This window comes from Rhamphochromis sp. 'chilingali' (assembly GCF_963969265.1).
Source record: "Rhamphochromis sp. 'chilingali' genome assembly, chromosome: 20".
Lineage (NCBI taxonomy): Eukaryota > Metazoa > Chordata > Actinopteri > Cichliformes > Cichlidae > Rhamphochromis > Rhamphochromis sp. 'chilingali'.
In genome coordinates this window covers 19643668-19657123 of record NC_137947.1, presented here as the reverse complement: position 1 = coordinate 19657123, position 13456 = coordinate 19643668, and the positions used below count along the sequence as shown (strand labels likewise).

The following is a 13456-nucleotide window of genomic DNA, read 5'->3' as shown; positions in this document are numbered from 1 at the left end:
CATGCTAATCACCTCGTACAGATTTTCATTTGTGAGGCCTGGAGGAGTGACATTTGCTTTCCTTAATTGCGAAGCAGAGCGTCTGAAAGAGGACCAACCCTCTATGGGCATGCTGGGCCCCCTCTAAGGGCCTGACCTTCATCAGTGCGGACGATTACAGCAAATAATTCACCCTTCAAAATTACTGTAAACAAATTGACTTTGGGGATGAGAGAGCGAGGGGGGCAGGAAGGAGGAGGAGGCAAGAAGAGGGCCTGATGGTGACGGTGACTGTTGGGGGGCAGCTGCAGCCTGGAACCTGCGACACGCACACACAATCACGCACGCACGCACACAAAACCACACACACGCAGACGCACTACCTCGGAAATCCCAGTGCCCCCTCCCACACGCAGAAGGACCCATGGTGAGGCAGCGACTGAGGCCCTAAGCCGTCCACCCTTCTGCCTAAAAATTTGCATATGTCTCAATGCACAGACAGAGAGGGAAGCATGTGCTGAATGGGGACCGTGGCGAAGTGGATTACACAGTCAGCGCAGGCGATCTGATGACAGACACGCACAATGCCCCCTCAGCAGATGATAGGCATCATGAGGAGTGGACGGATGAGGATGCAAAGAGCCGCCCTGCCGCTCTGAGTGTTGCACCACTAAGTCTTTTGCAAACTTTGGGCTACAGCTGAGGAAATTCACTGAATTTGAATTCATATGTCATGGCTTGTTTTGGGGGCTCTTTTGTCTCTCTCTCTCTGTTTGCTAAAACGTTACCCTTGTCCATTTTTGTTTGTTTGCTTGACTTTTTTTTTTCCAAGATCGCCTTCGCTGTGAATTGATCGCGGGGTGCTGATCTGGGATCTGCTCTAATCTTTGTCGTTTCTGGTTAGGGTTAGCCGCGGAGGACGTCAAAACGGATCCAAGATCTGAGCGGAGGAGGTCCTAGCTCTAGTATTGTGACACTCAAACAGGTCTGATGTGGCCCCGTGAAGCCGTCCTTTGTTCTGCCTGCTGAAATGTGTTGTAATTGTGCTGTGGGATGTCCAGATGGTCGGTTGATAGTGCAGCTGATGGGATTATACCTTTTACCTCTCCCTGGGCCATCTGTTCCCTTTGACTCTCTCTCTCTCTCTTTCTCTCTCGCTCACTCTCAGCCTCTCTCTCTCATACTCTCTCCTTCTCTTTCTCCTTTCCTCCTCTCCTTTTCCCCCCCTTCTTTTCTCCTTCTCTTTCTTCCTCTTAGGCCCAGCAGTCTGGATTCACTTGTCTTTATTGCATAAACCCTAACAGCATTACAGCCACTTGGCATGCAAATGAGGCAGGCGCTGCAGGCTCTATGCTGAGTCTCCTATATTGTCTGGGGCTCTATAATGGTGGAACTGAGCTAAGGAACGTGTGTGTGCGCGAGTGTGTCTGAGTAAGTGAGAAAGAGAGAGAGAGAGAGAAATTCTGTGTGTGTCAGTGCTGGTTGTTCGTGTGTGTCTGTGTGTGTGTGGGGGGGGGTGCTCTGTGTGAAAGACTCAGCTATTTGTGAGCATGTTTATGCACCTTTGAGCCTGAATCTATACATGTTTGAGTGACAGGCAGCCACAAAGAACATCCATGTCTGAATGCATAATATGCTTGTTGTGTGACAGTACACACAAGTGAACAAAAATGTCACATGGCGAGATTCAGTCTGTCATCCACAGGCTGTGGCCCCTCTGTGCCAACAGGGGGCAGCACTTCTTGATCAATGCGAGGCAGTCGTGCAAGTGCGGTGTGAGCCGAGAGGAAGGATGCCTCTGTGTTTCAGCCACACAGTCAGTCAGCCAGTCACATATCTAAGGCTTCTCGCCCAGTGAACTCCCAAGGAAGAATGTGTTACTAATTTAAAGCATGCTGTCTGCCTGCTAGTTGTCAAAGCAGTGTGGAGGACATGGCTGGAATTACATTTTATGACCGGCTCTCCTTTTCTCATGTGTCACATTTCTGTTTGTTAAAGGTGACGCAAACAAAGTGAGCAATCGCAGTTGATGCATGTTAAATTAGTTTGTTATGGAGCCGAGCCTAAGAGGGAGGGAGGGGGGAAAAAAGAGAAAAAACAAATCTCAACTTGTGTGAGCACACACAGTTAAGCAGAGGGAAGGTGTATTAAAGTTATTAGACAAAGACATGTTCAACTGGGCGGTTGACAATGGCTTCTTTTCTTGCTTTACGGGGCGTCACTCTGCTGCTTTGAAGAGTGTGGTGAAGGGTAGAATAAAAAAGGATGGGTTAGGGTAACCTGTAAAGAACACGAGCGTGCACACACGCACACACACACACAACGCAGGGGGTCCCATGGGAGCGGGGGAACATGGAGGCGAGGGCTCAACCTCTTTAATTGCTCTCCTCATTAAGAAACTGGTTGCTAGGCGATCCACACCTATCGTGTCATAAACGTGAAACACACAAACAGAACGTCAGCGAACATAATGACTTTGGTGCTCCGGGCAGGACTTTAATTATTTGATTTTGTTCTCCAGTAGAGGAGTCATTAATAAAGACAAAAACAAATAGATTAGCTTTTCCCCCACTAGGACTGGAGAGCACTGAGATATATTAATTGTCTGGTCTTTTTTTTTTTCTTTTTTTTTGTATTAGTCGTTGTTGTATTAAACATTACATTTGCTTTTGGTGATAGAACCATTAATGCCCATTAATGTGTAGAGAAGCTTGTTTTAGTCAGTGGTGTATATAAACTGTTTGCCCAGCCATAATTGGCCCTTGAAATCTGAAAATAAGCAATTTGCACAATTGGGCTAAGTCAGTTAACTTTTCTTTCTTTCTTTTCCTTGCAGTCTTTCAGCTGTGTGTGCTCCCATCTGCAAGCGGAGGCCACAAGGGTCAGAAGGTTATGTTTAGTGCATTTTACTTTTTGGATTTCCCATGGTTTGGTGGTCCTACTTTTCTCTCTTTTGGCTGAGAAGGCAATCAGTCTATCATATGGAATCAGTTGGAAGAAAAACAGTAAGTTCTGTTTTTCTCATAGGCCACCCCCCACACCCCTTCTCTCCTTCTCTCTCTTTCTCTCTGTTTCACACACACACACACACACACACACACACACACACACACACACACACACACACACACACACACGCAACCCCCCTTACCTCCCCCCTCTTTTCTGTCTTTCTCCTTCCTCCCCCTGTTTCAGTTCTCTCACAGCTAAAACTGCAGAACCCAGTGGCAGGAAATTGACCTCACAGCCAAATTCTTCAGCAATTTGATCATGTTTCACATTGGCTTTTAAGACAAATGTAGGTGCGTAAGGAGACTGGAAGTAGTATAACATTTTAAAAGAGTGAATTAGTCCGAGTATTATCATCTTCGCTGGCGATACTGAAATGATAAACACTGACTAATGCATGTTGCTTCCAATCAAGACATAACAGCAGGTATGAGTGAGGCCAAAAGCAACTTAAAAAGTGAAAAAAAATGAAAGTGATGGAGGAACGAAAGCTTCTAAGCAACTAGAAGCAACTAGGTGTGTGATCTGGGAGGAAAAAAATGGGAGGATGTCTGAAAGAAACTATGAGAAAAAGGAGCGTAGCAAATTATAAGATGTAAAAATGTGCCTACCATTCTCCAGATAAGGAGGCGTACCTTCTGAAGGGTCGAGTCTGCGAGCCCTTCGCCCATGCTTGGAATTGTTGTGTACAAACATGTTGTCAGAGACAGCCAAGACATGGCCGTCCACATTGACGGTCGTCGATACGACAACCTGCGAGAGGAATTAAAGCAAAACATGTCATTGAGCAAGTTTGAAGGTGATAATAGTACATTTTGGTAAAGGTTTAGGGACATTCTGAGGGATGTATGAATAGTTTGTTGTGTCCAGGTGCTAAAGCTCATGAATTGGTTGTCCTCTTTGGACAGATCACATTACATCAACCTCCCCTCCCTGCCATTTCCTTTTTTCTTTTTACTGTCGTGCATTTGTGTACAGCTAATTGACATTTCAATCACTAAAATACCATTTCCGTTTACCCACTCTACCAACTGTCATCATAGGCGAAGCTCGGTATTATTGATCAGCTTGTCCATCTCTTTGAGGATGGAAGGCCTCCCTTTTAAAATATTACTGGAGTCATTAGCAACTGAACAGTGCTCTATCCCATCTCTCAGCAAACATTTTACTAGGATCAAATTCCAAGCCATACTCCATATTTCATAATGCTTATTTTTGTTGTTGTTTTTTTGGCTACCACATTCCAAACAGTGAGCCACATGTGAATGGCCAAAGTGTTTTTGAGCCGGAAACAGAGAGCCCCTCTCAGGTTTGCTTCGCCGGTAAGTGACCTCGGTGTAGCAGTGGAATTTAGGGGGGTGCTTTTTTTGGTTGGTTTGGGGTAGGTGGGGGTATAGGGAGAGGAGGGGAGAGAAGGGGAAGTGAAAGAGCTCCATTCTTGTGAGCAGGTTCAGAGCTGGGCCAAGCTGAGGATGATGGATTGGGCCCTTTCTGGCCTCCAGCTGGTTTTGGGGTAATAAGAAGAGTGGAAGGCATGCAGAATACACAACTTTAGCCAGAGAAACACCTACGGTGGCACATCTGGGAAATCTATTTAGGGCAAATGACATACTAACTGCTGGAATAAAGGCAATCGATGATAATAAAAAGTAAAAACATCTTCTGTTTTGGGAAAATAATATAGTTACACAAAAAGAGTGATGCAAAAAGTTCTTGCATTCCTTTTGACATATTGGAGTGAGAGGTGAAAGCCCTTGGTGGCTGTCACGCATCAGTCCACATTCAGCCTGAGGGAAGATTTGAAGAGGCAGGGGAGGTCTGATGGTAGTGACATCAGGAGGGGACACCCTGTCTTGTCTGTTTCATATCTGGGCTTCCTCCTGGAGGATGCTGGCTTATGTGTCTATCACAAAACAGTGCTGCCAGTGACGGCCGCCCTCCTGTAGGCTGTCGTTACCCTGATAGGACAAATCACACTAAACTCTCACTGTCTCACCTTGACCTAGTGGGCTGCTTGTGGTGATGTGGGCTGCTGAGTAGGATAGGTAGACAAATGGAACAACAGGGAGTCAATCATTTGAAGGCTTAACTATTTGACACTTTAGATAAGACTGAGTTAAGAGACGGTAAAAATGTATTTTAACTGGCAGTATTTTGTTAGCTTACAATAATGTTTTCTTATTTTTTTTAAAAGCATGGTTTTGACATAAAGTACATGCATATGTGGATAAACATATATGCAAGGGTTCCTAGCGTGTATCCCATCTATCTATATGTCTATGTGTGTGTGTCTGCCTGTGGGCGTGCTTGCAGATATGCGTGTGCAAGAAGGTATGCGTTTCCGCTGCCAGACAGTTCGTGAGTTAACACTGTTGTTACATTTGGTTGGATCGTCCTCCCCTCTGTGCAGAGGCTCAGAAAGCTGTCAGGGACACAATTGATGGCACTCTTAAATCCTATATCCTTATTTGTGTCAGATGGTATTCCCTAATAAATATTCTGTCCAAGAGCACACAGGACACAAAATCCCTCTCTCTCTCTCTTTGCCTGGTTTTTGCCTCCTTCAGTGCCAATAATAAAAATGTATTCATATGTGAATCTGTGTCAGTGTGACTTAGTATAGTGGAGCAGCTGTGGCTGTGCATTTGCACACCTGTGTGTGTGAGAGCGTGCGTGTCTGCAAAAAGAGAGCGAGACAGTGAAAGACAGGGACAGAAATAGAGCATATGTGTGAAATAGATTTCAGTCACCTGGAATCTGCGCATGTCTCGTGGATTCCCTGCATTCTTCAGACAGTTCTGATTGCACTTGAGAAAGAACTTTAGGAAGAATCTGTGAGAGAGCAGAAAAGAAAAAGCAAAAATATTAATTATACTTTTGAAGCTGGAATTTTAGCTGGCGAGGTGACAGAATATTTCAACAGGATTTCTCAAGCACACCCATTTTCCACATTCATTCATTCACCGTGTGAGCATCACGGTATCTCGGTTTGAGAAGAGCTGTTTGTGATCTCATCCTCTCACCTGAGTTCACGGGTCTTTCCCAACTCCCATCTGCCACTAACATATAGGAAGTCACTTGATATTCCACCCACCGCTTTAATCCCAGGACACCCCCTGTGCAATTAAAGTTCTCCTGTTCAATAGGGAAGCAAATGAGGCCCACCTGTGACCAGGTCTTGTTTGAAGAGCATCAGGGATAAAGGACCTAACAAGGTGAGAGCGCGCCACAAAACTTATAGTCCTGTCAGGCAATTAGGCGGACACTCCTGGGACCACCGTATGCCACACACACACACACACGCGCACAGACAGACACACATACACACACATAACGCATACACACACCCATGTTCTTGTGGGTGGGTGAGGCAATTATGCCACAAATTACAACCTGGCTAATCGTCTCTGAACAAATGTCACGTCTGAGTGAGATCTGGGCTTGCTTAGTTTGTAAGCAGCCTTCTCAGGTCTTGCTGAATTTATTGATAAGCCCTCGTACTGAGAGTTCTATATCAGATGAGGCTTTACAGACATCAAATAGTTAAAGAGAGGAAAACTAAAAACAAGACCAATAAGAGAAATTATCTCAGATGTAGCCCATTGTGTAAAATCCCGCACAACCACACAGAATAAACAATGAAATCGACTTGTTGTTTTTGCAAATTCTCCCCACAGAATCATGACTGATTGCGCCTTTGCTTTCTCCGATTCTTTATAAATACAGTGCTGTGATATTTATTTTTCATCACATTGCACTAGCATTACTATATGCAATACTGCGGTTTTCATTGTAATACTAACTTGACTCACAGAATTGCAGCGGCTCATTGGATTACCATAGATTGCACCATAGATTGCACGGACATTTCATTCAGCTAAATACAGTGGCTTGTGTGGCCTGCGAGGACGCTTTCACAACACTTAAGACTTCTCGTTCGCCCAGTGGGATCCTGGCCAAGCCATAAATCAGAGTCTGAAATGACCCTTCTAACCCCGGCCACATTAACACATGCACTGGTCATTTAGAAGCGTTCTTCGATAGACTCCTATACCTTGTGCTTCGCGGAGGGCCCAGGAGGGAGAGGAGAGGTGAGAAAATATTTTCACTCCACATCCAAGAAGCTTTGGCTTGGACATCAATAAAAGACGTTTTAACCCATGCCAGAATGCTGATTGCCTGTCGGTGTGTGGTGAGGCCATAAAAAACCTGACTTGTCATTAGTGCATTTCGCTTGATTGTGTTCACTGTGTTTTCGGGTTGCATCTGTTGGCTGATCATCAAAATGACCATTATGTACTCTAATTCCCTGACCCTGTTTTTATTTCCCCAAAGAGCCATAATGTAGAGCAGCAGACATCTGCGGAAAGCAGACCTGAAATACGACTTTTATTTGTCTGTCGCCTCTCATATAGATTGGGCAAGGCGGGTGGTGCGTATTTGTGTGCGCGTGTGCACACATCTACATGCATATGTGCGTGCAGGCATGCGCACGTACATCCATCACCGGTTGGTAAACAATTTATATCAAAGCAAGAGATAGAATATATTTCCCAAGCAATGCATTGACTTCATAAAAGAAACACATTACTTTCAGAGTTAGTCTTGTCTCTTTTCTGGGATACTTTAATGCTTTTACATACTGTTCCCACTACAGCAAAACCAAAAGTTAAGAAACAATAAACACAAGAAATTGAGTGCCCACGCTATCATAAAGTAGCTCCTTTATGTTTACTGTTATGAAGGCAATTAAGCACAATTTCTCTCCTAAAAAGATAAGCTTAATTTTCATAGTCCACAGCAGTGGCAGCGCTATAGCATCCATTACATTTGAGTTGGTTAAGATTCTCCATGAGCACAGTGCAAATTGGTCCTTGGTGAAAAGGAGAGCAATTAAGACAAGGCCCCTCTCTCTCTTTTACTTCTTAAATATCTACAGAAGTTTGTGCTGGTGTTTTGGCACGCACAGAGACAAAAGGAGGTTGTTTAATTGTTTTTTAATGGGATATCAAGTCGTCGCTGCCATTAGATGTTGGCAATGGAGGGCAAAGGGGGATAGAGAGAAAGAATGAACTGCAATTAGGTTTGATTAAAGCTATCCTTCTCAATAATCAGCTGTTCTGACAGGACAGGGGGACCCTGGTGGCCGCTGAGATGGAGGAAGGTGTTGAGTGATATTAAGGCCAATGAAGGGGATATTAACATGGCTAATTAAAGCTCTTCCAAAGCCGGGAGAGGAGGCTCTCAGTGGACCGCACTGGATGAAATAATCGGCCAAGGCAGCTATCAGTTGGAGGAGAGCGAGAGAGAGAAAGGGTGTATGGGAAGGGGTGGGGTGGGCTGGGGTGTAGTCCATCTGAGAGAAAGAGAGGAGTAGAGGAAAGGAAAGAGGGAGGCGTAGAGGAAAACTACGAAGTGTGAAGGAAGACAAAGAGGAAGACATTGACAGGCATATAGAGAAAGACTTTCAGTGTAGCCACAGAAGCTCATTCTGACATCAACCCTCTCTGTCTGCATGCCCGAAGTCTGCCAGTATAACTAAGACCTGACATCAGCTTTTATCTCCGACAGCTAGTCATACAGGTCCACAAATCAACATTAAAACAATCCTGCTCATGCCTTGGTCTAAGGCAATTAATACGATTCTCCTGTAGTACCTCCATGCTCGCCCACTGCTGAAGCTACTAATCATGCCATAATGATTTCTCTCCCTCTGGTCAAAGGGGAAATAGATTGTCTCTTTAGTAATGCAGCAGGCTCTGCGCCTTCCACTCCCTGGCTTCACAGACCCGGTAATTGAGGAGAAAAAGGCCGACTTTGGCACTTTGACTGATTTGAGGGCTGCTAGACCCTCTTATCTTTACTCTGATCATTTTAGGCTGACACTCAAAGGAAGACCCATCGCCCTAATTCTAGCTCACCCTCTCCCATCATCAAACAGAAGAGGAATAGGAAAAAAAGAAGAGAGGGAGAGGGGGGAAAAAAACAAACAGGCGAGGTGAGGAAGGCCCTCTCTCGTTTAAATGACCAACTTAATTGCCGGGTTGATGTCACTCATGCATAAATGTCCATTCCTTTGATTTGAGTGAAGAGGGCAAATAAGGATAATGTTATATTATTAAGAAGGCTCTATCGACAGTGGAGGCTCGCTGTCCTGTCAATTTCATTCACATTTTTTTCATCCATTTCTTTTTCGGATTTTTTTATGACTTACAAAAAAAAGTCAGCTTTTTTTAAAACGTGTTTTCACCCACCAGTTTCTTTAGTTGCTTACATGAGGATATATTTTCCGTTCTCTAATAGTACACCTTGTTCTTATTGTTCAAAAGAGCTTGCCCATATTTACTTAGGCTGCTACACAATACACTGACAGATGGCCATGGTTTCTGTAAGAGTCAGGTATTGACAACTCTAAGCTCCTGATTGGTGCCCCGGCACTAATGACTAGCATGCAGTGTCCACAGCCGGCAGCCATGACAGTGAGGTCATCCGTTGCAGGGCGGTGAGTATCGATCACCACCCAGCTCCAGCCCATCAGGCCCCAGCTGCCTCCCAGACTCAATGGGCCCCTGTTACAGGAGCCCTGTAAGAAAACGGTTCCCAACACCAGACTACAATCTGCTGACACCAGATCTCTACGCTGAGATAGTAGTACACGGGTCAATAGCGTATCGGATTTCCAAAACGCCAGGGTCTTAATGTCAAGCCTCCTGCCTTCCCTACCTACTGCTCCGGTTATTAGGCACTTCACTGAACTGCATTCAGATCCCTGTTGTGACAAGGCGGAGCAGGTAAAACGAGAAATAGAGACACTTATAGATCTTAATCTTCCCGAACACTTATTTATGCAACTGAGTGGGCTTGGATATATGTGCCAGTTAAGTCCCTGGGAGGGTGAACTGAGCTCCGTGGCCATTCCCATCGTATTCATGTTTGCCACTGTCTTCTCTCGTCAAGCAGAGCTGTTTTTCTCGCCTTAGCTGAAGTAAACCACAGCACATTAACAATATTTGCTCTACCCCTGTACAAGCGCCAAGGGACCAGACCCACAGATCCTATCACTTCTTTATCGGGGAACAAGTGCCTCACTATCCAACCTTATTGGGTTTGGAAGATTAACCCCTTCCACTCACGGGCTCTGCCCGTCTCCTCCGAGAGCAGCAAGGCAGATGTCACTGTGATTATTATTGTTCGGCATCAAATATCCCAACAACGTGTCTCAAAGAATTTATTGGGTATTTCCAAGGCCTTTTTTGTTTTCATTTCTTTATTTTTTCCTGCTGCTATTGTCAGTTCATTTTGTTGTTTCATATTTCATATTTTTGTTGGTGGTATGTGTGTTGTGAGGGTGTCACAAATAATTTATGTGCTTCCTCTGCACCGTAAGATGTAGCTGTGTCCCTCCATTCATCCCTCTTTACCCTCTCCTCCACCATCCCCCTTTCTCTCTAATGGGCAGAGTGGCATTGACATTATTTCACTTGAGGATCCCTCACTCTGTCAATCCCTCTTCATTTACTCCATGGCTACAGGACTCATTATTGTATCTCTTCCTCCTTCTCTCCCTCTCTCGCACTCTCACTCATTCTCCTCACCTCCTGTCTCTCTCGCTCTCTAACTATCCCTCTCCCTCACTGGACACTGTTAGTTTCTTACTTAAGAGAATCGCTCGTCTTCACAAATGGTTTCACGTCAAACCCACTCCTAGCCAGCCCCCACTGATTCCCTTCAGGCTTTGGCACAGGTTTACTGTAACAGATTAGACGAAGACTCGAAGCTCCTGCTAACTATCCATCACTTGCTAACAGTGGACTAAGGCTGTGTGCTTTATGCAGCTTTTAGCTCCAGCCCGCCACATACTGCATGTTTAGCCCCAAGCTTTCTCTCTGCCTCTCCCATCCCCTCACATCAAGATACTGCTGAGGCTGTGTACTGTTGCACGCTGTTCTTTGTTTTACTCTGAATACAGCTTTTTCTCTACTAGGACTTTGAACACAATATAATAAGACACAAAACATAAATAATTCTGCGTTGTTTTGTCTTGCACGGCCCTGTTGTAAAAACGAATAAAACACTGGTTGCTGCTATAGTGCCGGCATCATCTACATCCAAACTGGAACTCCTAGATTTTACTTAATCATAAGCACCACAGAAATGTGATGATGATTACTGATAATGACCGTGACAGTCTGAGTGTTCCTCATGAGGTGGCTGACATTACAAAAATAATCACGTACATCCACAATACAGCCCTGAGGAATATTTACTCTGCTCACCAGCTGGACGGCATAGAGGTATCTCCAGGTTATTTTTCTGCAGGAGGAGAAATATGGTGCTTTGATTACTGGTCAGCGTTGGAGCTTGAGGCCTTGAGGAAATACCAGTCAGCACCTCCCTGCACTAGTGAGATGGAAGATAAGCATATGTTGGAGTAACTGGCCAGGGTGAATAGTAGTATTTAGGGTGTTGGACGTGGGGTTCTGGAAGGCCCCAGAGCGGGTTTACAATGAGAGCCATACACCGCCGCCGTCTCTCTCCTGTGGCACCTTGGAGTGATCAGACCCAGGCAAGACGGAGAGGAACACATCTGTACAGGCAAGGCCGGCAGGGGGGCTTTGACCATTTACAGAAAGCCTTGCTGGACCCAGCAGGCCAGCAGGGGCTAATTTGCATGCGTATGTATATGAGCGTTTGTTTGTGTGTAACATATAGGTCAGTGAGTCAGTGGTTTTGCTGTCTGCCCATGCATGCTCAAATGTATGCAAGTGTATTTTGGCATTGTATTATTACTAATGTATAATACATACATCTAAAGTGGCTGTCAAAACTGGTAAGCCATCATGAAACATGAGGCTGCGACATCGGCACCACATTAACGCATTCTCAGAAGAGTTTAAAAAAAAACACCCACTGTGGACTGTCATGTAGGTGGTGGGGGGTATAAAGATAGAAAGACAGAGAGCGGGTCGGTGCTTAAAGCTAACAGGTAACCTTTCTGTGCACCTAGGACAAAGGCAGGGGGAAAAAGAAAATGTCAAATTAAGAGAGGCCAGGCAGAGAGACGTGGCTGCCATATTTGTGTGAAAGCCCAGTGCTGTTGGCAGCAGAGATGGCTGCTTTCTGATTCATCTGGGGCCGTATGGCAAAGCTTTGTCAGTCTGTGCGAGGTATAAATAATTCAGGGTGAGAGATGGCAATTACAGGGCCCTGCACAACCAAAATGAATATTTTATAAGGACTAAAACTGCCCTGGAATGAATCACACACATGGAGTCACACACACATACACACTCACACGTGCACACACGAGCGTAAGTGAATGTGCACACGCGCACACATGAGACCAAACACACACACACACAAAGGTAGCACATATGAACCCATGGCATAGCTGTTGCATTGTTGACAAAAAACAATTCTATTATATAAACCCCCGCTTTTATGGCTTAATAATTTTTAATATTCTCGTGCGCATGTGTAAAATTTGGCACGATATTTAGTTAAGGGGTGTGTTATATTCATTTATCCGTGTTCTTATTCTGTTATGGAAAAGAAAAAAACAATTCACCACAAACAAATACACATTTAAGATTTTAGTGAGCTACCCAGGAGCCCGAGTGAAATCCATTAGCTAAATAAATTCTAAAAAGTGTTGCAAATATATAGGAAAGATCTACAGAAAAAGCAGTCTCCAGAGACCCAGAGCCTTTACTTTTGACCCTGTAAATATGGTCTTTGTGTGTGAGCATAGAGGGGGTGGAGGTGGTGGTGGTGGTGTGTATGTGTGTGTGTGTGTGTGTGTGGGGGGGGGGGGGGGGGGGGTAAAATGCTAATGGGAAGAGATTAAACCCAAAAGCCGCCTGGAGCATTTACCTCTAAAAGGTTTTGTCTGTCAGGTTTCCTGCAAAACTCTGTCCTTATAATTCTGAGACAAAAAATAACATTGTTCCAGAGTCCTGAGGACCACAGTGGCTTGGTTGAATGGCCATTGTGTGGGCCTAGCTAATGATACCTTAGCTTTTGTGAGAGGGAGGCCAGGTAGGTCTGTGACATCAGCGCCACACAAGTGCTTCTCTGTCCGGATGTTTAGGGAAGGATTTCGCCGATGGTGGGAAAAGGGTATAAAGAATAAACAGGTCCTGTTTTTGTATCAGCATTTTCAACCCCAAAGCCTAAGATAGGCCAGGTATCTTTTAAAGGAGGAAGAAAAAATTAAGGCAACTTTTTTTTCTTAATCATCCTTTAAATGTGAGGAAATCTGCACACAGGTTTGTGGAGAAACTGCTTCAGCAGAAAATGATGTAATTCCAGGAATCTCTTTTCCTTTTTCCTCCCTCTCTTTTTTTTTTCATATTTCAGCGTGGGCGTTTTGTCAGTCCAAAGGGAAGATGGCAACCCTCTGAGGGAGGAGAGACCCCAAGCATGAAGACACAAGGAACGCATGTGTTGGAAAAAGTGACAGCGAGGC

The 13456-nt window shown here is 44.8% G+C and overlaps 1 protein-coding gene across 8 annotated transcripts in view; it reads right to left on the bottom strand.

Moving 5' to 3' along the window:
- LOC308387993 (transcription factor COE3) overlaps positions 1-13456 on the bottom strand; it is a 66278-nt gene that overhangs the window by 20669 nt on the left and 32153 nt on the right. For 4 of the 8 annotated variants that reach the window (XM_080868417.1, XM_080868421.1, XM_080868418.1 and 1 more), the window contains exons 7-8: positions 5739-5820; positions 3600-3741 (exon numbers count right to left, since the gene is read on the bottom strand). In XM_080868417.1, the coding sequence (XP_080724543.1) occupies positions 3600-3741; positions 5739-5820 (224 nt within the window). The remainder of the gene's footprint in view (positions 1-3599; positions 3742-5738; positions 5821-13456) is intronic. The other 4 variants (XM_080868419.1, XM_080868423.1, XM_080868420.1 and 1 more) reach the window with 1 other exon arrangement.